General features: G+C 49.9%; 1 protein-coding gene across 7 annotated transcripts in view; it reads left to right on the forward strand.

Moving 5' to 3' along the window:
- Window positions 1–23,236, forward strand: part of MGMT (O-6-methylguanine-DNA methyltransferase) — a 272,074-nt gene extending 248,838 nt beyond the window's left edge. For 5 of the 7 annotated variants that reach the window (XM_088842437.1, XM_088842433.1, XM_088842432.1 and 2 more), the window contains 2 exons: window positions 16,912–17,138; window positions 22,985–23,236. In XM_088842437.1, the coding sequence (XP_088698563.1) occupies window positions 16,912–17,138; window positions 22,985–23,194 (437 nt within the window). In that variant the 3' untranslated portion in view covers window positions 23,195–23,236. The remainder of the gene's footprint in view (window positions 1–16,911; window positions 17,139–22,984) is intronic. The other 2 variants (XM_088842434.1, XM_088842436.1) reach the window with 1 other exon arrangement.
- Window positions 23,237–23,462: the final 226 nt, after the last annotated feature.

The raw sequence follows: 23,462 nt of genomic DNA on the forward strand, positions 1-23,462 counted from the left end.
AAGGAGAGGAAGGGACCAGGACCCCCTGGCTGGGCAGCAGTGGTGACGTCCTCCGCCTCCCTGTCCCCCAGGGGAACTTCCTGCATGTTCATGGAGGGGTGCCCTGGGAGGCCCTCCTCCCACCCTCCCTGCCGTCCTCCCATCGAGGGCACACCGTACCCCCTTCACCCACACCTGCACGGCCTCATCCTCATTTGAATAGGTGAGAAACCAAAGTCAGCTGCACAATTGGAGCTAGATTCCATCACTCAGAATTCAGTCACAACTTCTTTTGAATTCTTCAGCTGCCCTGCGGCAAAGGCTCAATGTTGATACTGAGATTAGTCCCCAAAGAGCCCCTCATTTCTCTGCAGAGAAATTAAAGCTTGCCATTTTCCTTTTGCATGTCCTTCTGACAGCTCTGTCAGTAATGATATGCCTTCTTCATGGCGTAATCCCTGTCCCACGGTAAAGAATAATTCATTAAGAAATTAAGGGCTTAGCTTCTTTCTGTTGGGTTGGTCATCAAAAGTTAGCTAAAATTATTTAACAGACCTCAGGGCTGTTTTAGACAAGCTCAAGAAGCCACATGGGTGGGGATCTTTCAGACTCAACGCCCCACACCCCTGCTTTAAATTTGCCTATGTTCTCAGTCAAATGACACCAACTAGAGCCTCTCACGCTGGGCCCAGGGTGGTAGGGCCCTGCCCCAGTTCAGGAAGAAGCTCCGTTTTAGACTTGCAGGAGCAGCAAGGTATCTGTTGATGCAGCTGGATGCTATGGAGGGCTAGCAGGAGGCTTTGAAAGCTTCTTTAAGAATGCATGGGTGTTCTGGAGCTCGGTTGGAGAGGGTTGGGATTCAGTGTACCTACACTGACATAGTTTTATAGACTGGTGGGGCGTGTAGCCTGAAATGGTGGGGATCTGAAATTCACTAGCAACTTTAATGCGGCTGGACTGAAACCACAAAAAGAAGGCGAGGTTGGAGGGAGGCCTCTCATCGCCACTGTGGGCGCACAAAGGGGCCCCTGCATTGGGAAGGGCTGTACCGTTTTCAGTCTGGTCATCCCACCTTTCTGCGGTTTTGATAACAAGGTTGTGCCCGGGGGGAGCCCTGGCTCCTGTGGGCCAGGCTGGTTCAGGTGACCAGCTGAGGAGGTCTGGAGTATTTCTGAGGGGAACAGGAGAAAGAAAGGCCCTGAGATGGGGTGTGGGGAGAGGCAGCACACTGGGAGAGGAGGTGCTCGGGGCTGGGGGGTTGAAGTAGGACCAGAGGCTCAGGCTTGATGCCCACGCCTTTTTCACAAGGACCCTCAGGAACACGTCAACCCCTTCCCTCCCTCCCCCTTCTTCTTTTCTTTTTTCTTCTGTGTTTCCTATAGTGTCAGAAACGAACACCTGTTCGGAAGCCAGTTATCCAGGTTTGAGCTGAATGACAGTCATTTGAATGGTAAGGGCGTTAATGTATGATTATTCACACTCACACCGGGACATGCACAGTTTAATCATTTCTCTGTAGGCTCCCTTAAGTTTGAGCTTTAAGTCTTAGGCATAATTCTTTTCTTAAATAAGTTTCGGGAGCTCTAATTATTGGGAAGGCGAATACAAATACAATGTGCCCAGGTGCAGCCGCAAGGCTGTTGAGCCCACCTCACCTGCGCCAGCCTCGCCAGGTGAGAGCGTTGTCTCCCCGCAGTGGGTGAGGCCGAGGCTCATTTCCGAGGGCTGATACAGTCCAATCCGCCTGCGAGGTGAGCTCGGAGACTGTGTTCTGGTGCGCTCCGGGCCAGCTGAGCCCTGCTCCTCTGGCCAGGCATGATGGGGAGGGGCTGCCCTAAGCCTTTATGGAGGTTTTCTGTCCTCTGGACCCCTCTGTCCTCCTCGGAACTCCTGAGGACCCCAGAGAGCTTTGGATTACCAGCATTTTATTTATGTACATTTACCATGTTGAAAATTAAACCTGAGAATTTTTTAATGTATTAATATATTCTAAAGTAATAATAATAAATTCACTGCATATTATAAAAAATAATATATTCATGTGAAACTAACTCTATTTTCCAAGACCAAAAACACATAGAAGAGTGGCACTGTTTTGCATTTTGGCAGTGTCTTTAATTTTTGCCTTAATGGAAGACAGGTGGATTCTCATAGCTGCTCCTGCCTTTACTCTGTTTATCACACATCATGTAGCTTATGGGAAGCTCTTCTATGTGCTTGAGGGAGAATGAAAATTTAAAAGGCAAATAGCACCTCAGTGTTACTATGAAAATAGTGCTCACCTCACAGTCCCCCTAACTGGGTCTCTGCGACCCCACCGCTCCCCAGACTAGACTGTGAGGACCACTGCTCTAAAAGTGAAAATGTTCGTTGTTCCCGAAAGTTGCCCGCTGTCTCTGTGCGTGCACGCTCAGTCACTTCAGCCGTGTCCAACTCTTTGCGACCCCGTGGACTGTAGCCCGCCAGGCTCCTCTGTCCGTGGGATTCTCCAGGTAAGGGGACTGGAGCGGGTTGCCACACCCTCCTCCAGGGGATGTTCCCAACCCAGGGGCTGAACCCGTGTCTCTTACGTCTCCTACATTGGCAGGAGGTTCTTCACCACAAGTGCCACCTGGGTCGCCGCCGTTGTCTCTCTAAGGAGTCATAAAATTTGTGTTCATGATTTTTTTTTCATTTTTTTCTGTGTTCCTGGTGCGGCAGAGGTGCGTGCTGTCTCCAGGTGAGCCGGGCTCCTTTTCCCTTGAGTACCGGCGGACCACAGGCTCTGACTGCCTCTGCACACGGTTCTAGTAGGCCCGCCCTTAGCTGGACAGTTACTCCAGGCTCACCCACAGGACAGAATCTCCCTCCATGACTGTAGTCTGGGCTCTCGGCAGTGCTTGGGACCACAGAGTCCCCACAGGGAACCCAGAGGCCAGTGCCACATTTCCTCACCTGGAAAAGGGAGCCCCAGGTCGGGTGCTTGCAGGAGGAGTCAGTGAAGGGCAAGGAGACCACATCCAGCTGCCTGCCCCAGTCTCCCATGCTTGAGTCACTTCTATCTGAAGCACCCCCACTCCTTCCAGGAAACATCCACCCACTCTGCAAGAACCAGGCCCTCATCGCTGTGCACAGCCTTTCCCTCCACACCTCCTTGTTCCTATTGGTGCCCACCATCCAACGCCACAGTTTTCTGCAGCCTGTTTCTGTCGTATATTAGAAAGAAAGGCTGGCTTGCGGCTGCCCCACAAGGCCAGCATGAGGCAGCCCTCTTCACAGGCCAGGAACATCCCTTGGGTTTTCCAGATGGAGTGTCTCACCGTCCCGACCAGCCCAGTCCAGAGATACTGGTTGGCAGAGGTGTGTCTTTGTCCCTGGCGCTGTGTCACTCCAGACCCCACTCCCAGTTCCACAGCAGATTGTCACAGGCTGCATGGTGTGTGCCATCCCCCGTCAGGACACTCACACACCCCCTACCCTGTGCACCAGGCTGACACTCTCAAGTAGGAGTATTTAGTTCATGTAGTCTGACTTGGTTAGGCATGTGCTTAAATGAAAATACCATGTTGATTCCTGAACCTTTGGGGTGACCTATAAGCTTTTTTCTTTGTTTTTTCTCTGTTACTCATAGGGTTGTAGAGGTCGTAGCTGACATAACTGAATCAGTTCAGTCCGGTCACTCAGTTGTGTCCGATTCTTTGTGACCCCATGAACCACAGCACGCCAGGCCTCCCTGTCCATCACTAACTGCCGAAGTCTACCCAAACCCATGTCCATTGAGTCAGTGATGCCATCCAACCATCTCATCCTCTGTCGTCCCCTTCTCCTGCCCTCAATCTTTCCCAGCATCAGGGTCTTTTCAAATGAGTCAGTTCTTCACATCAGGTGGCCAAAGTTTTGGAATTTCAGCTTCATCATCAGTCCTTCCAATGAACATTCAGGACTGATTTCCTTTAGGATGGACTGGTTGTATCCCCTTGCCATCAAGGGACTCTCAAGAGTCTTCTCCAACACCACAGTTCAAAAGCATCAATTCTTCGGCACTCAGCTTTCTTTGTGGTCCAACTCTCACATCCATACATGACTACTGGAAATAACTAAAATAAATGCAGTTATTTTTCCTCAAGCAATGTTATATTTAATTTGAAATGAAATATACATGTATTACAGCACATGAAAAGAAGAGAGTATTTACAAGTGCATCCAGTCCTGATGTCATAGCAGGTGAGGCTGGCGCTCTAGAGGACCAGCATCAGGGGACTCCTTTGTGTTTGTAGATACAGAAGCCCCTCGGCTTGCGTGGCCCTGGCCGAGCCCGGTTAGCAGCGGGGTGACCTGCTCTGGCCCCTCCAGAGGCCCCCAACTGGGCTGCTGGCACTCTGCCTGCAGGGAGTGGCACCAGGGCCCCTCGTGCCCTTGCTGTGCTGGACGCTGACCGCTTCCCTGTGGGAAGGCTGGGGCGAAGGCTGTTGGGCGGCTGCCCTGGCCAGCAGCAGCTGTTCATCCTGAGCGTGTCTGAGAGCCAGTGGGGCCGCAGTGCCCCTCTGCCCGGCTGTTCTCAGTGCTCATGTCGAGACCGCGCTGCCTGATGGGGCCACATCCCCAGCCGTGCCCGAGTCTAGCCGCTCTCTCTCAGCCGGGGGACTTGCCTGCCTCTGCCAGCTGCTCTGTCCCCCGAGTCGGGCTTGGTAGCTTGAGGTTGCTCCCGGGGTAAACGGTGCTGTTGTTTCCCCCTAGCATTAGCCGCCCTCAGGCGGACTCAGGGAAGACCAGGCCCACTCCTCCATTCGCCAGTAGACGCTCACTGGATGCCTCCTCTGGGTCAGCCCCAGAGCTCTCTGTTGAGGTGCGGACCCCTCAGGCAGGTCCTTGCTCTGCGCTGTGTTGAGTGGAGGGCCCACCGTGATGACTGTATTATTAATGTTGAGGGCAAACTTGTAGAGGAGAAAGACTTGGCAGAGAATGTGAGTTAGACTCCAGTTTAAGTAGATATCTTGACCTTCAAGGAGAAAACTCTTCTTTGGTTAAAGAAAAGGTGTCTAGAAAATTGTTTCCTTTGATCTTGTCTTTTCAGAAATGTAGTAAAACTGAATTTTGTGGTTTACAGTGCGATGAATTTTAATACATGTGTAGATTTCTGTAACTACCGTCATAAGCAGGACACACGAGTTCCATCACCCTCAAAACGCTGCCCGTTGGTAGTCACAGCCGCCTCCCTGACGCTCTCGGGCACCACTCTGTGCTCTGTCACCGTGGCTCGTGCCCCTGAGAATGGGCGCACACGGCGTTTGTCTTCCGAGCCTGGTTTCTGCGATCCGTTGAGTGCCTCTGGGGTTCGTGCAGAGTGTCTTCTGTGCGTGTGGTTTACCCCTCTCTCTCTCGCTGTTTCCGCAGTGTGGGTGCTCTCCTCACCTGCTTGTCACGCCATCCTAACAGGTGTGGAGCGCTGTCTCACGGCGTTAACTTGCATTTCTCTAACAGTTACGTTGAACATCTTTTCATGTGCTTATTTTCCAAACTATATCTTCCTTTGATGAACTGTCAATTCAAGTCTTTTGTCCATCTTTTTAAATTAGGTTGTGAATTTAAATGTTTTTGTATATATTCTGAATATAAGTCCTTTATTGGATATATTTCCAAATATTTGCTCCCAGGATCCAACCTGTCTTGTATCTCTTAACACTGACTTTTACAGACCAGTTTTGTTTTGTTTTCATTCTGATGAAGTCCAGTTTACTTTTTAATTTATGGATTGTGGTTTTGATGAAACATCTGAGAACTGTTTGCATAACTTTGGGTCACAAAGGTTTTCTCCTCTGGTCTAAAATTTTCTTTTTTAGTTGCAAGTTTTATTTAAATGATTTATTTTAAATTAATTTTTAAAAGGTATGAGATTTAGGTCAGAGTTCAGTGTTTTGCATCTAGATATCAAGTTTTCCATCACCACTTTTTGAAAGTAATACCCTTTTTCCATTGAAATGCTTTTGCAACTTTGTCATAAACCATTTGGACATTGTATGTTAGTCTCCTTTGAAAGTCTCTGTGTTTATCCCTTTATAAACTTCACATTATCTTAATCTGTAACAGCATAATAGTATGTCTTAAAACCTGCTGGTGTGATTTCTCAGTCTTTTTTTTTTCTTTTGCCTTTTTCAAAATGTTTTGACTGTTCAAGTTCCTTTGCCTTTCCAGGTAAGTTTTAGAATCATCTTGTCTATATCTTCAAAAAATACCTCTGGGATTTTGACTGGAATGGAAATAAATCAGTGGATCAGTTTTTGGAGAATTGAAATCTTTGTAATACTGAGACTTCCTATCCATGAACATGGTATGTCTCTCAAATTATTTAGGTTTTCTTCTATAGTATTATCAATGTATCAGCATTTTGTAGTTTTCAGCATAAAGATCTTGTGTATAGTTAGATTTAAATCTCAGTATTTCAGTTCGGTTGGAGCTGTTACCAGTAACAGAACTGGGATTGGCTTTTGTGTGTTGACCTTGTACCTGGTGACTCTGCTATATTCGCCTATTAGTTCAAAGCTGGTTTTGTTGTTGGCATGTTTGTTTGTTTTGATAGATTCTTACGTGTTTTCCCATAAACAAATCACATTGCCTGTAAATGGGGACAGTTTTATTTCCTTTCAAAATATATTTATTTTCTTGTCTTATTGTAACGGCTAAAACTCCCACTGTGATATTGAATAGACGTGGGCACCCTTGCTTCTTTCTCAGTCTTGTGGAGAAAAGCATTCATCTTCTCACAGTTAAGTATGATATTAACTGTGGGTTTTTGTCATTACCTTTATTGGGTTATTCCAGGGTGGCTGAGAGCTTTCATCATGAATGGATGTTGAAACTTCTTAAATTTTTTTCCTACCATGATTAATATTATTATGTCTTTTTCTTCATTAGGTTGTTAATATGGTGGCTCATATTAGTTCATTTTAAGTACACTTTATTTTTTAGAACAGTTTTAGATTTACCAAAAAAAAACAAAAACAATAATAATAATTGAGTAAGTACAGAGTCCACTTGTACCCACATCTATTTTGCCCTATAATTGACCTTTTGTATTACTGATACACTTGTTAATTCAATGAACCATTGTTGATATCTTACTTAACTAAAGTTCATGTTTTATTCAGATTTCCTTAGGTTTAATGTAATGTCCTTCCGTTTCGGGAACCATTTTAGGATACCATATTAGATTTGGTCATTATATCTCCTTAGATTTCTCTGAGCTTTGACATTTTCTCAAGATTTTCCTTGTCTAAGATGACCTTTGCAGTTTTCTAGAGTACTTGTCAGGAATTTTGTAGAATGTCGTTATATTAGAATTTATATGATTCTTTTCTCATCATAGACTGGAGCTGTGGAGTTATAGGAGGAAAAGCACAGAGGTAAAGTGCCATTTTCATGAAATCATGTCAAGAGTCCATACTATCATTATGATTTAACACTGTTGAGGTTGGCATTGACCTCTGCCAATATTCAGGTAGAGTGAAAGTCACTCAGTTGTGTCCGACTCTTTGCAACACCATGGACTGTAGTCCATGGAATTCTCCAGGCCAGAATACTAGAGTAGCAGTGGCAGGGTTTTTCCCAACCCAGGGATCGAACCCTCCCACGTCTTCTAAACATTAGTTAATACTCAAATCTACATAGATTTCTAATCCATTATTACATGGATCATTCTAGCCTCCTCCCCTTGCTTATCTGTGCACTCCTCTTGCATCAGTGAGAAGCTGGCTCCCATCTTCTGCTATCCATTTGCTTAGTTGTTGGAGCCCAGTATACTGTATTGCAGTATTGGGATTTTCATCCTGTCCTTCCGTGGGAAACGGCCTTGTCAACCAGAGTACATTGTGCAGTGCAATGCCTTTTGCCTTAGTCTTATAGGCTCCACTCGTTTCCAAAATTACTTAGGTCACTGTTTTTCCTCCCACACACTTCACTGGAGTTGTTCATACATTGGTAATATGGTTAGATTCTCCTTACCACTTGCATCCTTTCCCGGGATCCTCCATTTTCTTAAATATTTTGTTGCTATTAATTTGTATACATTTCATGTATGGCTCTATTGTTATTCCTTTTAAAAAATGTCCAAAATGTCACAGAGTTGGAGTCATACAGCATGTAGCCTTTTCAAAAAAAATCTTTTCACTTAGCAGTGTACCTTTAATATTCTTTCATGTCTTTCTGTGACTTGAAAGGTCAGTATTTACACAACTGCATAATACTCCACTGTGTGGATGTTCCATAGTTTATTCTAAGGGCATCTCGGTCACTTCCAGCTTTCGGCAGCAGGTAAATAAAGCTGTGTAAGCACCCATGTGCAGGTTTCTGTGTGGATGAGAGTTTTCCAGTCTGTTGAGTATAAATACCTAGGAATGCAGTCACTCGTTCACGTGGTAAGCTTCTGTTGCGCTTTGTAAGAAATTAGCAAACTTTCTTCCAGAGTAGTTGTTCTGCTTTGCATTTTCATCAGCAGTGACTGAATATCCCTCATCCTCGCCAGCAATCAGTACTGTTGAGGCTTTTTAGTTTGGTTGGTTGGTTGGTTTTTAGCCATTCTAATAGTATCTAATCATATCTCATTATTTTAACCTATAACTCCCTAATGACAAATGATGTTCAACATCTTTTCAGATGCTTATTTGTCACCTGTATATCTTTTTTGGTGAGGAGGTGTCTGTTAAACTCTTGTGCTTAATTGCTAAGTCTTGTCTGACTCTTTGCAACCCCATGAACTGTATACCCCACCAGGCTCCTCTGTCCATGGGATTCTCCAGGCAAGGATCCTGGACTGGGTTGCCATGCCCTCCTCCGGGGATCTTCCCAAGACAGAAGACCCACTCCCTGGCGCCGCTCGTGCGAGGCCCAAGTTAAACTCTTATCCACTTTATAATTGGGTCATTTTCTTGTTGAGTTTCTAAGAATTCTTTGTGTATTTTGTATACAAGTCCTTTATCAAATATATATATCTTGCAAATTTTTCTTTCAGATTGTGACTTTTCTGTAAGGTATGCTTACAGCATCTTTCACAGAGCAAAAACTAATTATGATAAAGTTCAGCTTACCTACTTTTTTCCGTTTCATGGAGGTTTTCATAGTTTTGCCTCTTAGATTTAGGCCTATGGTCTACTTTGAGTCGGTTTCTGTAGAAGATACATAGTCTATTTAGATTCATATTTTGCATGTGGCTGCCCAGTTGTTCAAGCACCATTTTTTGGAAAGAGTATCCTTTTTCCATGGACTTGCCTCGTTTTTCTAATTCTGTTCCATTGATCTATGTATTTTTTCACCAATATATCCTATCTTGATTAATGTAGCTTTATAAGAGGTTAATTTTTTCAAATATTGAATCAGCCTTCTATTCCTAGGACAAACTCCACTGAATTTTAATGTCTTGTTTTTGATATATTTCTCGATTTGATATGCAAGTACCTTGTTGAGAATTTTTGCATATATGTCCGTGAGAGATCTTGGATCTGTGCCTTTCTGCTTACTTTTTTGATTTTGGTATTTGGATAATTACACCTTCATAAAATGCCTTAGGAATTGTTCCCTTCTCTATTATTCTGAAAAAATTATGCTGAACTGATCTATTCTTTTAAATGTTTGATAGAATGTTCTGGTGAAATTATCTGGCCTTATGATTTCAGAAGATTTTAAACTATGAATTCAAGCTCTTTGATAGTTACAGGACTCTTCCAGTTGTCTGTTCCATCTTTGTTGAGTTTTGGTCGTTGGTCAGTTTTGATACCTTGAGTATTGCACACAGATTTTTTTGTAGGAATTATTTTCATCAGTTTAATGTCTGTGAGGTCAGTAGTGAGAGCCCCTCGTTAATTTCTTATGTTGACAGGGGTCTTTAATGAGCCTTTTGCTAAAGATTCATCAGTTTATCTTCCCAAAGAACCTGGTTTTGGTTTCACGTGTTTCAGTTTCACTGGTTTCTGTCGTTACCTTTATTATTCCTTTCCTCCTTCTTTTGGTTTACTTGTATTTTCTTTTTCTGGTTTCTTAAATTGGAAGCTTATTATTGTTATGGGCTTCCCTGGTGGCTCAGATGGTAAAGAATCCACCTGCAATGCAAGAGACCCAGGTTCCATCCCTGGGTTGGGAAGATCCCCTGGAGGAGGGATGGCAGCCCACTCCAGTGTTCTTGCCTGGAGAATCCCATGGACAGAGGAGCCTGGTGGGACCATGGGGTCGCAGAGTCGGACACGACTGATAGCTCAGAGCATTATTGTTGTGTTTTATACTATCATTAATTTGAGACTTTTTTCTAAAATATGCACTTGGTACTATAAATATCCCTCTAAATGTTGCTTTAGCTGTGTCCTGTGGACTGTGATATGCGTATTTTCAGTGTCATTCAGCTCAGTTTTGTTTTCTTTTCCTTAAGGCTTCTTCTGTGGCTCATAGGTTATTTACTCTTCAAATATTTGGAGATTTTCCTTTTCCCTTTTTCCATTATGATCAGAGAAAACCATTTGTCTGATTTCAATTGTTTTAAATTTGTTAATGTTTGTTTCATAATCCAGAATATGCTATATCTTGATTAGTATTCCATGTGCATTTCTAAAGAATACATATTCTTTAGAATATGTAGAATATATAACAGCAGAGTTACTGTTACTGAGTGTTCTATAAAGTTAAAGCAAGTTGGTTGATGGTGTTTTTTTCTTTCCGCATCTTTGCTTTTCTCAAACATTTCTGTCAGTTGCAAGAGAGGAGTAGTGAAGTCTTCAAGTATAATTGTGGATTTGAGTAATTATCGTTTCATTTTTGTCAGCTTTTGCTTCATGCATTTGAACCCTGTTGTTGAGGTACATGAATGTTTAGGGTTGGTGTGTCAGACGTTTATGTCATTTTATTGCTATCTTATTTCTTACATTTTATTGTTTATTATCACATAATATTCTCTGTTTTCTGTCTTTTCCCTCTGTTTTTCATTTATCGTTCCCCTCTCTTTCTTTCCTTTGGAATAGTTTAGCATTTTTTAGTTTGTCATCTGCTTCTCACTGTATCACATCTTACAGTTTTTCTGGTGGATGCTTCAGGGGTTATAATACTTGCATACGTCACTGTCACACTAACTGGAGTCAGCGCGTCACCACCTTAACGTGGCGCACAGAAGCCTTCGCTGCCACGGAGCTCTGCCAGCTGCTGCTGATGGTCCACACCCGCACACACTGCGAACCTTACCTGTTGATGCCATGGTTTTACGCTCAGTCATTAAACACACTTTGAGGAACTCAGCAGAAGAAGAATCTGTGGTATTTAGCCAAATAGTTACTATTTCTTTTGTTCTGCTTTTATTCCTAATGTTCCATGCTTCCCTGTGGTGTTATTTTGCTTCTTACTTGAAGAGCTTCCTTTAGCGTTTTAGGTCTATTGGCAATGCATTATCTCTAGGTTTTTTGATCTAAAAATGTCTTTAGTTTAACTTCACCCTTGAAGGATTTTTTTTCGAAACGGGATATAGAATTCTGAGCTGATAGTTCTTTTCTCTCAGCACTTTTAAAACTGCCATTCTGCTTCCTTCTGACCTCTGCGGTCTCTGTAAGAATTCTACAGTCATTCAAGCATTGTTTTCCCATAAATAGTACGCCATTTTTCCTTGTTTTCCAGATTTCTATCTTCATCCTTAGATTTCAGCAGCTTCATCTTGATGGGTTTGGGAGTGGATTTCTTTGGGATTGTCCCTTTGCACATGGCTGAGCTTCTTAAATCTATGGTTGTATATCTTTTGCCAGATCTGGGCAATTTTTAGCTATTACTTCTTTGAGTTTTTTTCTTCTACACCACACTTTGCTTTCTCTCCTTCTGGAACTTCAGTAACACGCGTGTTAGGCCTTCTGGCTTTTCCACCGCGTTCCCGAGGCTGTTTTGGATATTGTCGCTTGCTTTTGGCGTTCTCTCCTGCCTCTCAGCTTGACCATTTCTGCTGACTTGTCTTCAGGCTGGTCGGCTCTGCGTCTGGCATCTCCAGTCTGCCCTTAAGCCCATGCTGTGCAGTTCTTCCTTTTTGGATATTGTGTGTTTCAGTACTACATTCTCTGTTTGATTTTTCTTCGTAATTTTCATTTTTTTTGGAAACTCTATTTTCACTTGTTCCAAGGGTGTTTTCCCTTCCCACAGCATCCTTATCACAGATCCTGTAAAGCTGTCCTCAGTTGATGTCTATCATGTCATCACATTGTACACTTTGGGTGTCTCGCAGTTTTGTTAATTACACCTCAGAAAGCTTGGCGGGGCAGGGGTTGTCAGGGGAGTCTAACTTCCATGTCTTCTTGGCCATTACAGTTGGTGATTTTCTTTACCCAGGAAGGCTGAGGATTTCCTGACTCTTCGTATGCTGAGTGTCCTGGACCTTGTAACCCGCTCATTTTGAATAGATGCTCTGAGACCCTGAGTCTCACATGAGTCCTGTGGGTAACGCTGATACTCGTGTTGGCGAGACCCTTGACCTGGCCTGCAACCCCTGGGTCCTGGCCAGGCTTCTGCGGCTGCGCTCTCAGTGTCCGCACCCTGCAGCCTCCGCAGTCCTCCTCAGGGCCGCCCCCTGGACCACAGCAGGGGCTCAGCCTTCCCTCTGTTCTCAGCCTTGGGTTTCACGTCGGATCCACCCGCACAGCTCAGGGTCTGGTGGGCTTTCCCAGTCCCCTGTACCTCCACAGCCTCCCTGGTCCTCTCCCTCACACTCCTGCAATCGCACAGGCCTCTGGGGCCGGGCAGCAGGAGCAGAGAGACGGAGAATGCGGGGGGCCCAGCCAGCTTTGGGCCCACGGCGCTTCCCCTCAGAAAGGACATTCCTCCTCAGAGCTCTCAGCACCTGCTGACGCCCACCAATGCCACCCCCTGCACACACGGCAGGATTCCCTGGGGGCCAAAGAGTTCCCGAGAGTATCCCTGCGGGGGCTTCCCCCTGCTCACGCCAGCAAGGGCTCCTGGGCTCCGTCTGCACTGACACCACCTCCAGGGTCCAGGCCACAGTCCACCCTGTGTGCGTGCAAAGTCCCTTCAGTCGTGTCTGACTATGTGACCCCCTGGACTGTAGCCCACCAGGCTCCTCTGTCCATGGGGTTCTCCAGGCAAGAATGTTGGAGTGGGTTGCCGTTTACTTCTCCAGGGGATCTTCCCCACCCAGGAATCAAACCTGCATCTCTGAAGTCTCCTGCATTGGCGGGCAGGTTCTTTACCATTAGTGCCACCTGGGAAGCCCACAGTCAGTCCTGTGGGGATTTTCGAAGTAAACGTGGTAAACGGGTACATCACCGCAGTGCATCTTCAGATCCCTCGTCCCCAGCTGTTTCTTCCTGCTCCCCTGCGCTCTGTGCCCAGGCTTCACAGAGTCGCTCAGTAGCGTGTGCTCACCCCAGCCCTGTTGCTGTCGTGGTCTCCCCCGCCCCCCCGGGTTCCTTCCTGGGAAGGCCATCTGGCTGCTTTGATGCTGAGACAGCATCAGGTTACATTAGCCGATTTACTCTTGAGGGGCACGTGGTGTCAGAACTCTGCTGGATTCGCCTGATCAGAACCTGGTGCTCATTCCAGGGTGTTGCGGGCTCCCTCTCTGCCAGAGGCCAGAGAAGGCCAGGCCTGGAGAGCCCTTGGAAAGTCAGAAACCTGTCAGGTGGCCATGACCCAGGTGTGGACAGCAGGTTCAGTGCTATGGCAGGGCATCCCACAGGCCTGCAGTGTCGTCAGCAGCCCAGCCCATGATGTCCCATCCAGCAGTCCAGGAAGAGGGAGGGTTTAGAAAACAGTCTTCACCAGGTTTAGGTGGTTACAGTGGGCAGGTCTGAGTAGCCACCGAGGCTGAAATGGAAAGGACCAGGTCCTTAGGATAAGGGAGAGCTAAAAAAACAGTCTTCTCGTAGAGCCAGCCTTGACCCCGCCTGAGGCCCAGGACAGGCTGGAGAGGGCGAGGGAGAGGAGCAAACAGAGTATGGCCTGCGAGGGCCGCGGCCTGCCCTCCGTGGGGCCTCCACAGGAGACAGCTGGTGCTTCAGTGGGCACCACTCGCTGCTACTGCTGGTCAGTCGCCAGTCGTGTCCAACTCTGTGTGACCCCGTGGACTGTGGCGCACCAGGCGTCCCTGCCCCTCACCGTCTCCCAGAGTTTGCGCAAGTTCATATCCATTGCAGTGGTGATGCCATCCAGCCCTCTCACCCTCTGTCGTCCCCATCTCCTCCTGTCTTCACACTTTCCCAGCATCAGGGTCTTTTCCAGTGAGTCAGTTCTTCACATCAGGTGGCCAAAGTGTTGGAGCTTCAGCATCAGTCCTTAGGGCCACCTGAAATGATGGTCCCACCACTAAAGATTTATGTGGTCACCTCACCAAGACTCTTTGAGTCCCTTGGACTTCAAGAAGGTCCAACCAGTCCATCATAAAGGAGATCAGTCCTGGGTGTTCATTGGAAGGACTGATGTTGAAGCTGAAACTCCAGTACTTTGGCCACCTGATGTGAAGAACTGACTCATTTGAAAAGACCCTGATGCTGGGAAAGGTTGAGGGCAGGAGGAAAAGGGGACGACAGAGGATGAGATGGTTGGATGGCGTCACCGACTCAATGGACATGGGTTTGCGTGGACTCCGGGAGTTGGTGATGGACAGGGAGGCCTGGTGTGCTGCGGTTCATGGGGTCACAAAGAGTCGGACACGACTGAGCAACTGAACTGAACACCTTCAAGAGAATGTGTTTTCCATATTATGTTCATTTTTATGAGCAGATTTTTTACTGCATTTCAGAATGATACTCAGCAGCTCACAGTGTTGCCCATCCTTTCTGGAGAAGTGGGGCTCAGGTCTGATTTTTGCACAGGTCCGTGGCAAGGCACTGACTCGGAGAGCTGCTTAAGACTAATCAATGCATGTGCTCCCTACAAGGTGGATTGAGTTCCAGGTTAAAAAAAAAAAAAAAAAATGATGTGCTTAATTGCAAAATACTGCATTTTTTCAGCTATTTATCCTAATATATTACCGGGCATGTACAAGATTCTCATCTTGTTCCCCGTGAAAAATTGCCACTGAAGCCAAAAATGTTTGATAAACTCTGTGCTTACACAGGGACTTGTAATTGTTTTATTATATGATGCTTCTGCCCTTGGAAGGAGAGGCGCTCTGTAACTTGGCAGTAACCATCAGAGCAGCCCCGGGGCTGGCACTCCAGTGAGGGTGGAGGAGCGGACATGGCTCCTCAGAGCTGCTCTGTCTCCAGTCCCCTTCACACGTACCCCTCGCCGTCCCTGCTGGTTCCGTAGGTCCCAGGCCGCTCTCCTGGACAGCATCCTCTGCCCGAGCCAGAGCATGAAAGACAGAACCGGCAGCTCTGTGTTCTCGGAGGAAGGCTGGAAACTGGCCTTGGCATCTTGCAGTATTGACTTGGGCTGCTTTTATTGTTTCTTTTTCAAGACAGCTGTCCCTGAAACCTCTTTTTCTCCAAGTTACCACCAAGCTGCCTTGCTTTTCTTTTTTATTCCTTTTAAGTTAGGCACAACAGCAATGACAATAATAATGATTAACAGTTTGATTTCAAAACGCTTTCTAAAGAAATCACAGTAAACAAAGTCTGTTTGCCTAAGGAAACCCTCACAGCAATCAGCTAGTCACACAACCGCATGTGCTAATGAACCCAAAGCTGTTAATGTGGTTTCTTCAGTTAAATTGATTCATGAATTTTGAAGAGAACATTATCTAATGAATTTTCTTTGAATAGAAAGCAATTAAAAGGACAAATCAGTCTGATTAACCCCAAAGTCACCCTCCTGCCACAAATGGTGTAGAGTTTGAAATTATATCATAAAAAACTAGAGCACATTTGCTATCTTTCTGCCCTCTACTAATCCATGTAAATTAATGAACAACAAAGTCAATTTCTTTGCTGACCCTTTTCTAGTATCACCTGGATTATGCTGATGTTTAATTTGCTTAATGTTATAATAAAGACTAAACAGATTTTTCTCCCAGTGAAGTGATTATCATTCCCTTCAGTTAAGAAGTGATTTTTATTATTTAACATGCGTGTAAGGGTGTGTTTTCTTTAAGAACCACATTGCACTTGGCCAGCTTGGCATTAGGTGTATGTAATTGGTGCTGTTGTGGACCCAGGAACTGCCCGTGGAATCCTTCCCTTTGTCGCCATGTTGGGCGCTCCTGCCCTCGCCTTGGGGAGGTGGTGGGGGTGGGCAGCTCCCTGTCCCGTGCTCGCAGGTACGTGTCTTCTGGGGAAAGAGGAGAGGCCTCGGCTGAGACGGCCTGGCCCGTGCTCGGCTCTGCAGCACCCTGCACACGCAGAAGCACGCTCTGCCCGCAGCATGCTTGGCTCTCCTGCGTCCTCCTCTGCACCCTGCAGCAGCTCGATGTGGCTGCTCAGTAACACGGGGGTGAGGCTGTTTCATCTTTGTAGCTCTGCTCTTTACGGATGCCTGGAGCCAAGGTCACCGCCAGCCTCATGGACCGTGGTGTCTGGCATCCTAAGCCTGCTCGCTCTCGGGTGGGGACGGTTAAGCCAGCGTCAGACCATGGTCCAGCGCACAGCCTCCTTTTCCTCCTGCGTCCCAGCTGGAGTCAGGGTTGAACAAGCAGTACAAAGCTTCCAAAGTCGGTGCACGCAGGGAAGTGAGCTGCATGCCGACCCACACCCGCGCTGGCCCCGGGAGAGCGCGCCACAGGCCCACGTGGAGCTCCAGGGAGGTGGGAGGGCGGGCCAGCTGTGCTGCCCGCTGGTGAGGCCTGCAGAGGTGCTGGCCCGCCCTCGGCTCTCCTCCCGCGCATCCTCCTCGTGGGTGACGTGGTGACAGGACCCCGTGCGGAGCTGGGTTTTAATTAAGTAACACCTCTGTGTACGTTGTTGCATTTTCTCTTTCAGGACTGGCAGCTATTTGTATCTTAGCTGTTGGAGCCGTTTGTCCCAATAACGTCATTTGCTTTCTCCCTTTCAGAGTCATTCACCAGACAGGTGTTATGGAAGCTGCTGAAGCTTGTGAAATTCGGAGAAACGGTTTCTTACCAGCAATTAGCAGCCTTGGCGGGCAACCCCAGAGCAGCGCGGGCCGTGGGAGGAGCCATGAGGAGCAACCCTGTGAGTGTGTGGCTGCGGGGTCAACCCGGCCGTGGTCAGCGGGACGCTGGGGCACCACGTTCAGGGTCCAAGGGTCCTTCGATTCAGGCGAGTGTCAGAGGCAGCCTGGGCTGCTGGGGAGGAGAGGTGGGGGTCACGTCGGGGCCTCTGGAAGGGGGCCGTCCAGTCTCGGAAGTCTGTGGTGTGGGCCTGGCCACGGCCACACTCGCCTGAGGACCCTGCAGGGGGTGGGAAGGGCACCCCGTCCACACAGCAGCTCAGCCTCTGGGAGCCCTCACACTATTGCACGGAACCCTGGAACGTCCCCGGTGTCATTGGTCTGCGGTGCCCGCCAGATCCGGGCGCCATCGCCCCGGGACGGGCTCTCCAGACTCGGGTGCTGTCTCTCAGGAATGGGCTCTCCAGACCCGGGTGCCGTCGCCCTGGGACGGTCTCTCCCTGAAGCTGTAGGGACTCTGTAACATGGTGGGAGAGTGCCATTCAATAAGGAAAAGCCAACAGATGGTCACATCGTGGGGTGGGGAGTTACTCCATCAGATCAGTCCAGTTCTTAAAACATCGCTGTGGCTTTGCTGTGTGTTTTCAGTACGGTTCCTGTCCGTGCTCACCAGGGAGAGGCGGGATTTGCCCAGCACGGCCCGCAGCCCCCTCCCCTCAGCTGGCGGCCCCTGGAACAGGTCCAGTGTCTCGGGAGGGCGGCCACTCGGCCTTCCACACAAAACCGCATCATTGCTGGTGCAGGGGCGGCTCCTGTGGGTGTGCGTGGGCTGTTTTAGCATTCATCTGCCTGGAGCAGAGTCTGCGTCCGTATTAAACACCCCAGATTGTTGGGAGCAGTGTGCGGCAGGTGACAGCACCGCCGCCTCCCGAGTCGCGATCTCTGTGTGGCAGAGGCTGGGGGAGCAGGCCGGTGTCATGTTTGCACCCCCTGAGCTTCCGTCGCAGCGTTCCAGCGTCGTTCACACACGCTGTCTCCACAGACTGCAGGCCTTGTGTGCAGGGCACACATGGATGACCCTAGATCAATCTCCAAGGGTAACTGTTGAGATTTCCCAGTGACACTGATGCGGCTCCTCCCTCTGGAAGGCCCCCGCCTTCTCCCGGGTCACTCTGTTGGACAGTTTGACTTCGGCCGGTGCTGTGTGTCCACTCAGGGCCTCTGGGCGAGCTCTGGAGGTGCCCGCTTCCTGCATCCCAGGGAATTCTCCCGTCTGTCCGCACTCCATTCATGCCCTGGGGTGCTTGGTCCTTCTGCTCCCTTCCCTGAGGGGCCATCCCCTGCCTGAGGCTGGCCTTGCATCCCAGCACTGCCTGCCCCGTCGGTGTGTGCAGCCCTGCTCACGGACGTGCACAGGTGAGCAGCCCACACCTGCCCCTCATGATGCGCACAGTTCCTCGCTTTCTGAAGTGGCCAGGCTGCGGCTGCGGGCAGCGGCGCGTGAGGCGGCGCTCAGACGTCTCTACTGTCCTGCAGGCAGCAGGGCCGCCTCCTCCTGCTGCTAGTCTCTGCGACTGTGGCCTCAGCCCTGACGCCGTAAAGCAGGCTCTTGCAGGGCCTGAGGCGCTTCTGTCCGTGCAGTCCCCGTCCTGACGTCCCGGTGGGCACGTGCCCAGACAGTCTGAGGACACGGGGAGGATGCTGCCCGATGCTGCCCACACCGTGGCCCCTCATGGTGGTGCCACCCCGCGAGCCACTGACCCTGCCCTGGGCATCCCTCTGTCGCCGGGCACTGCCTGGCCTCACACAGGAACCCCAGCCTGACAAGAAAGTTGCAGAGGACCCAGTAGATGCCTCCAGGGGTGAATCAAAAGACCTGGGGTGCTCCCAGAAGGAGATAGCCTGCGTGCTGTGCAGCTGGGCCAGCTCAGCAGAGTCAGCCATGCTCAGAGGTCTTCGGATCATCCGTAGAGCGGGCTGAGGGGTCCTAAGGGGACCCGGGGATCTGAAGGGATGAGGGGCCTAGTCAGGGACTGGACCCAGCAGACACGTCCCCCTTCTCAGTGCCGACGGCAGAGTCCAGCCACAGAGCCACACGTGGGCTCCAGCACAAGGAGCACGGCCTGGAGACGTACCCAGTGAAGCCACGTCTGTGTTGAGGAGGAGCGTGGCGGACAGGCGGACGCAGAAGCTGCAGAACACCCTGGCACTCACGGTGCGCCCGTTCCGTGGTGTTCGGCAGCAAATGACATGCACAGGCCCCCGTGACAGCCTGTGCTCGAGGCGTGGGCTGCTCACCTGCAGACTGAGGGGTGGTGTCTGCTGCTGGGGGGGTTTCAGCCCACCCCAGGCCCTTGGTTTTTCCAGAATTTCCCGAGAACGGATTAATAGCCCAGGTGGAATGACTTGGCAGCCCTCCGGAAGGCCCTGTCCCAGACCCAGCCCTGGGGCGGCAGTCTTCTGGTGGGGCAGGTTGATGAGGGCTCACACCCTGCCTGATAAAGCATCCTCCCACTCATCCTCAGAATTTGCTAAATGCAGTTCAGAGGTAATCAATACTTGCCAGAGAGTTTCCCCACCTTTTCCTAAACAAGTGCATTCCTGAGGAGTTCGTTTATTCGCAGATTGCCATGAGCCTTAATGACCCCCCGAGTCTTGTCCTGCCAGTCACCCAGATGGCTGTTGATAAAGATTTAGCATCATGTTCTAAGTGTCAGGGCTGTCAGTGGGGCTGAACCATTTGACCAGAAGAAAAAAACACACAGGGAGCTATTGATTACAGCTTCTCAGTGTCACTTGTTCACCAGGATTTAGGTATTGATGAGGCCGCAAGTGAAAACAAGCTCTTTCCCTTGTGGGCTGCTACCCACAAGAACAAAGGCAAAGCTGGAGAAAATATTCAGCCAGCACCAGAATCAGAGGGATTCCATTATTGATTGAAAGGCCCCTTCGTGTTATTTTTGTTGGAGACAAATCTATGGGTTTGGAAGTTTTATAGCATTTGAGAAAGGGTCTGTGTAAGTGATGGATTCATGTATTGGATGAATTAGATTTCACAGCATGAAGATTTCAATGCAGCTATGATATTATGAGCTACTTGGTTATTGATAAAAATTACATTTTATGCAGCACAGGCTTTAAAGGAGAGGGCATAAAGGGTATGGATCCTTTGAAATGTCCTTAGGGGCACAATGAATTTTAGCAGGTTTCATTATTTTAACAGTCTGGAACCTGTCACTGAAATTAGCATGAACAGAAGCGGTGTTCCCGTTTCTGGAGGTGAGAATTGTGTGTGTTCGGTCAGTCACCAGTTCCCATCAAAGATGAAGACTGGCCATAGCTGTCTCTGTAATTGCTGTTCCAGGCCAGCAGTCTGTTATCCGCGTGGTGCATAGGAAGAGAGGGTCACGTTACACAGTTTCGTAGCTTGTTGGGCAAGAGGGAAGAAAAGCAGAGCTTGTGTGTGAAATCTGTTGTTCGGGAGGAAAATTGAATTGGGGCCTAAATGTTTATAAAACTAAATTGAATTAAGTATCTACCTCCTTATCAGTCAAAAACTTGAATTGTGTATTATCTAATCATGTCCTCCCAGCAATTATTAATGTGACTATTGTATTTGATAAAACCCCCAATCAGAGCAAACACTCTGTTCCTAAAGTTTTCTGTTCCCGCCTGGTTGTGTGCTGTGGACAGGCCCAGCAGTGTGACCGCTTCTCGCTCGGCCAAACTATGCAGGAGAGGGAAGCCCAAGCTTTCCTCACCACGCGGGGTTAGAACTCCACAGACAGCACACATTACCATGGCAACCCAGACTCCCCAAAACCGGAGTCAGGGCTGGTCTGTGAGGCAAGGGAGGTCGGACTGCCACCTCTGGGCCCTGCCTCTGCAGTCCCCCAGGGCAGTGTGCAGAGTGGGGGCCTCCAGACAGCTTTCGGACCCGGGCGAGAGGCTTGCTGCGCCCTCAGGTTGCGGAGTCAGGCCTGGGCTCCACGGAGGGTGTGGGGTCACAGTGTGCGCGTCAGGCTTGTTTTCCCTGCTGTATCCTTACTGAGCAGCATGTCCAGGACACGACAAGGCCAGGGATCCAGCCACCCTCCCGGGACAGGGGCCACCCCACAGAGGGGCACCCCAGGAGGGTGTGTGTGTCGAGTGCCAGCAGGTGACAGCCTGCTCCATCCGCAGTGAAGTCCTCCAGTGAAGGCAGAGATGACCTCCCGGGGAGCAGAGGTGCCTGGTTACCTTGAGTGGAGGTCCCCCACACGTTGGTCTCTGAAGGCCTGTGCCCAGCTCCCCACCACAGCCCCTCTCCAGACAGGACCCCCATGCTGGGGGGCAGGCGGTCCCTCTGCCGGACACTGCAAGTGCTAGGTGGACACTCTCCTGCCTTCCTCCAAGGACGGCTGCTCAGTGAGCTGCCCTCCCCTTGGGGCTGGGGGGGGCCAGCCCAGCCCAGGAGCCCCACCACCACCTGCAGTCAGAGCCCCGTGCAGACAGCAGGCCTCACCTCCAGGAACAGACCCAGTGGGGTTGCCAGGGACCTCTTGGGCCTCTTGCTGAGGAGGCCCCAGCTGGGAGAGCAGGGTCCCTCTGGTGGGGTCACCTTGAGGAGCACAGGGCACGGTGGGACTTGCCTGTGTGGCTGCAGAAGGAGCCATAGCCCCCACCAGAGTCGCATCCAGTGCCCGTGGGCCCTGCTGTCCAGTCCGGTCCACTCCGTGGGGTTTCACGCTCCTGCAGGTCTGCACGCGGCCAGCTCCGGGCCAGTCCATGGTGTGCCGGCGTTGGAGGAGGCCCTGTTCTGGGGGCATCCGCACCTGGTGTGCAGGCCTGCCTGCCCAGCCTCCTGGGAACTGGGCCTGCTCCTCCCCTGGGGCTGGTGCAGCAGTGTTGTGAGCTGCAGGTGAGCCTCTCTGGGAGGTGGTGCTGGGCCCGTGTTTCCTGGTGCGTCTCAGGGATGCTCCACACGTGGGCGGCTGTCACCCCCAGGATCCTAGCAGTAGAGCCTTTCTGACTGTTGGGCGGTTCCCCGTGTGTGTATTTGCTTTCATTGTGCAGTGCCCTTGCTTTCAGGGTAGTCACCCTGCTGATTTAGGCAGGCATCTAACTAGTCCGCTTGTCTCCAGCTGTGAAAGGCGCGGGGCAGCTTTGTCTTCCCGTTAGGGCTTTTTTGGGAGGCGGGGAGGACCCTGTGGAGGAAGGGTGGGCCCAGGGCATGGCCCCAGGGCCAAGAGTCGGTCCCAGCGTGGAATTCAGGGGTCTGGCGACCGCTTCTCAGACAAGAACAGATAAGAACTGGAGCTTCTCGAACTTTCTGTATCAGAGGCTAAGGAGGGAAGCAGCGCCCCCCCCCCATCTCCCAAGTCCACTGGTGTCTGTAAAGCAGGGGTTAGCAAGTGATTCCTGTAAAGGGCAGGACAGTCAATGTTTTCAGTTTTGCAGAAGCAGCCGCATATGGTATGTAACAAGTGGGCATAGCTGTGTTCCAATAAACCTTTATTCACAACACCAGGTGAGGACTGCATGGGCCGCACCCACAGTTTGCCAGCCTTGGGCTTAGAGTGGCCTCTGAGCACAGCATTCCCCGACATTTCCTCTTACTTCTCAGAAATGTTTGGGAACTTTGCATGGCACCTAAACTTGGGAATGTCTTCTTAAATTCTGTATGTATACATTTTAAATCACTTCTCAAGTGAAATTGTTTTCTCCTCCCAAATCCTAGCATGAAGGGATTTTCTGGAACCCAGCCTTTTTGGCACCAGGAACCAGTTTCGTGAAAGACAGGTTCCTCACAGACCACAGACTGGGGTGGGTCCGGGGGCTGGAGACTCCTGCTCTAGAAGATGCCCCACATTTACCTTGGGCCTGCCCCAGCCCACCCAGGACACTCAGAGGCCAAGGGGCGACTCGTGCTGAGACGGGGCCTGCACGTGGCTGGGCAGGGCCGCCGCAGTGGGTCGTGGGGCCAGGCTGACGTGGCCACCTAACTGTCTTGCAGATCCCCATCCTCATCCCATGCCATCGAGTGGTCTGCAGCAGCGGGGCCGTGGGCAACTACTCCGGAGGCGTGGGCGTGAAGGAGTGGCTGCTGGCCCACGAGGGTGGTTCCACTGGGAAAGCGGCCCGTGGAGGGGGCTCCCGTGCCGCCAGATCCTGGCACGGGGCCCTGGACAGCACCACCAGCTCCCAGCCCGCTGGCCGAGACTGAGTGTGTGTGAGCAGCTTGCTGGGCGTGGGGTGTGTGCTGGGAGGGTGGGGGGGTGGGGTGTGCTGAGGGGGGTTGGGGTGTGTGCTGGGGGGGGTGTGCCTCATTAAAAGAGCCGGAGCCCCAGAGGTGTCATGTGTCTGCTTCTTTACGTTTTACCACATGGTGAGCCCAAAGGCTGCCCCCACGGGTCCAGCCTGCTAACTTCTGCCACTGTTATTGTCCCCTTGCTAATTCTCTCGAGTCAGAGGTGACAGCATGGGAGCCTGGC

This window comes from Moschus berezovskii, chromosome 12 (genome assembly GCF_049115385.1).
Source record: "Moschus berezovskii isolate FMDL1 chromosome 12, NW_MosBer_1.0, whole genome shotgun sequence".
NCBI lineage: Eukaryota > Metazoa > Chordata > Mammalia > Artiodactyla > Moschidae > Moschus > Moschus berezovskii.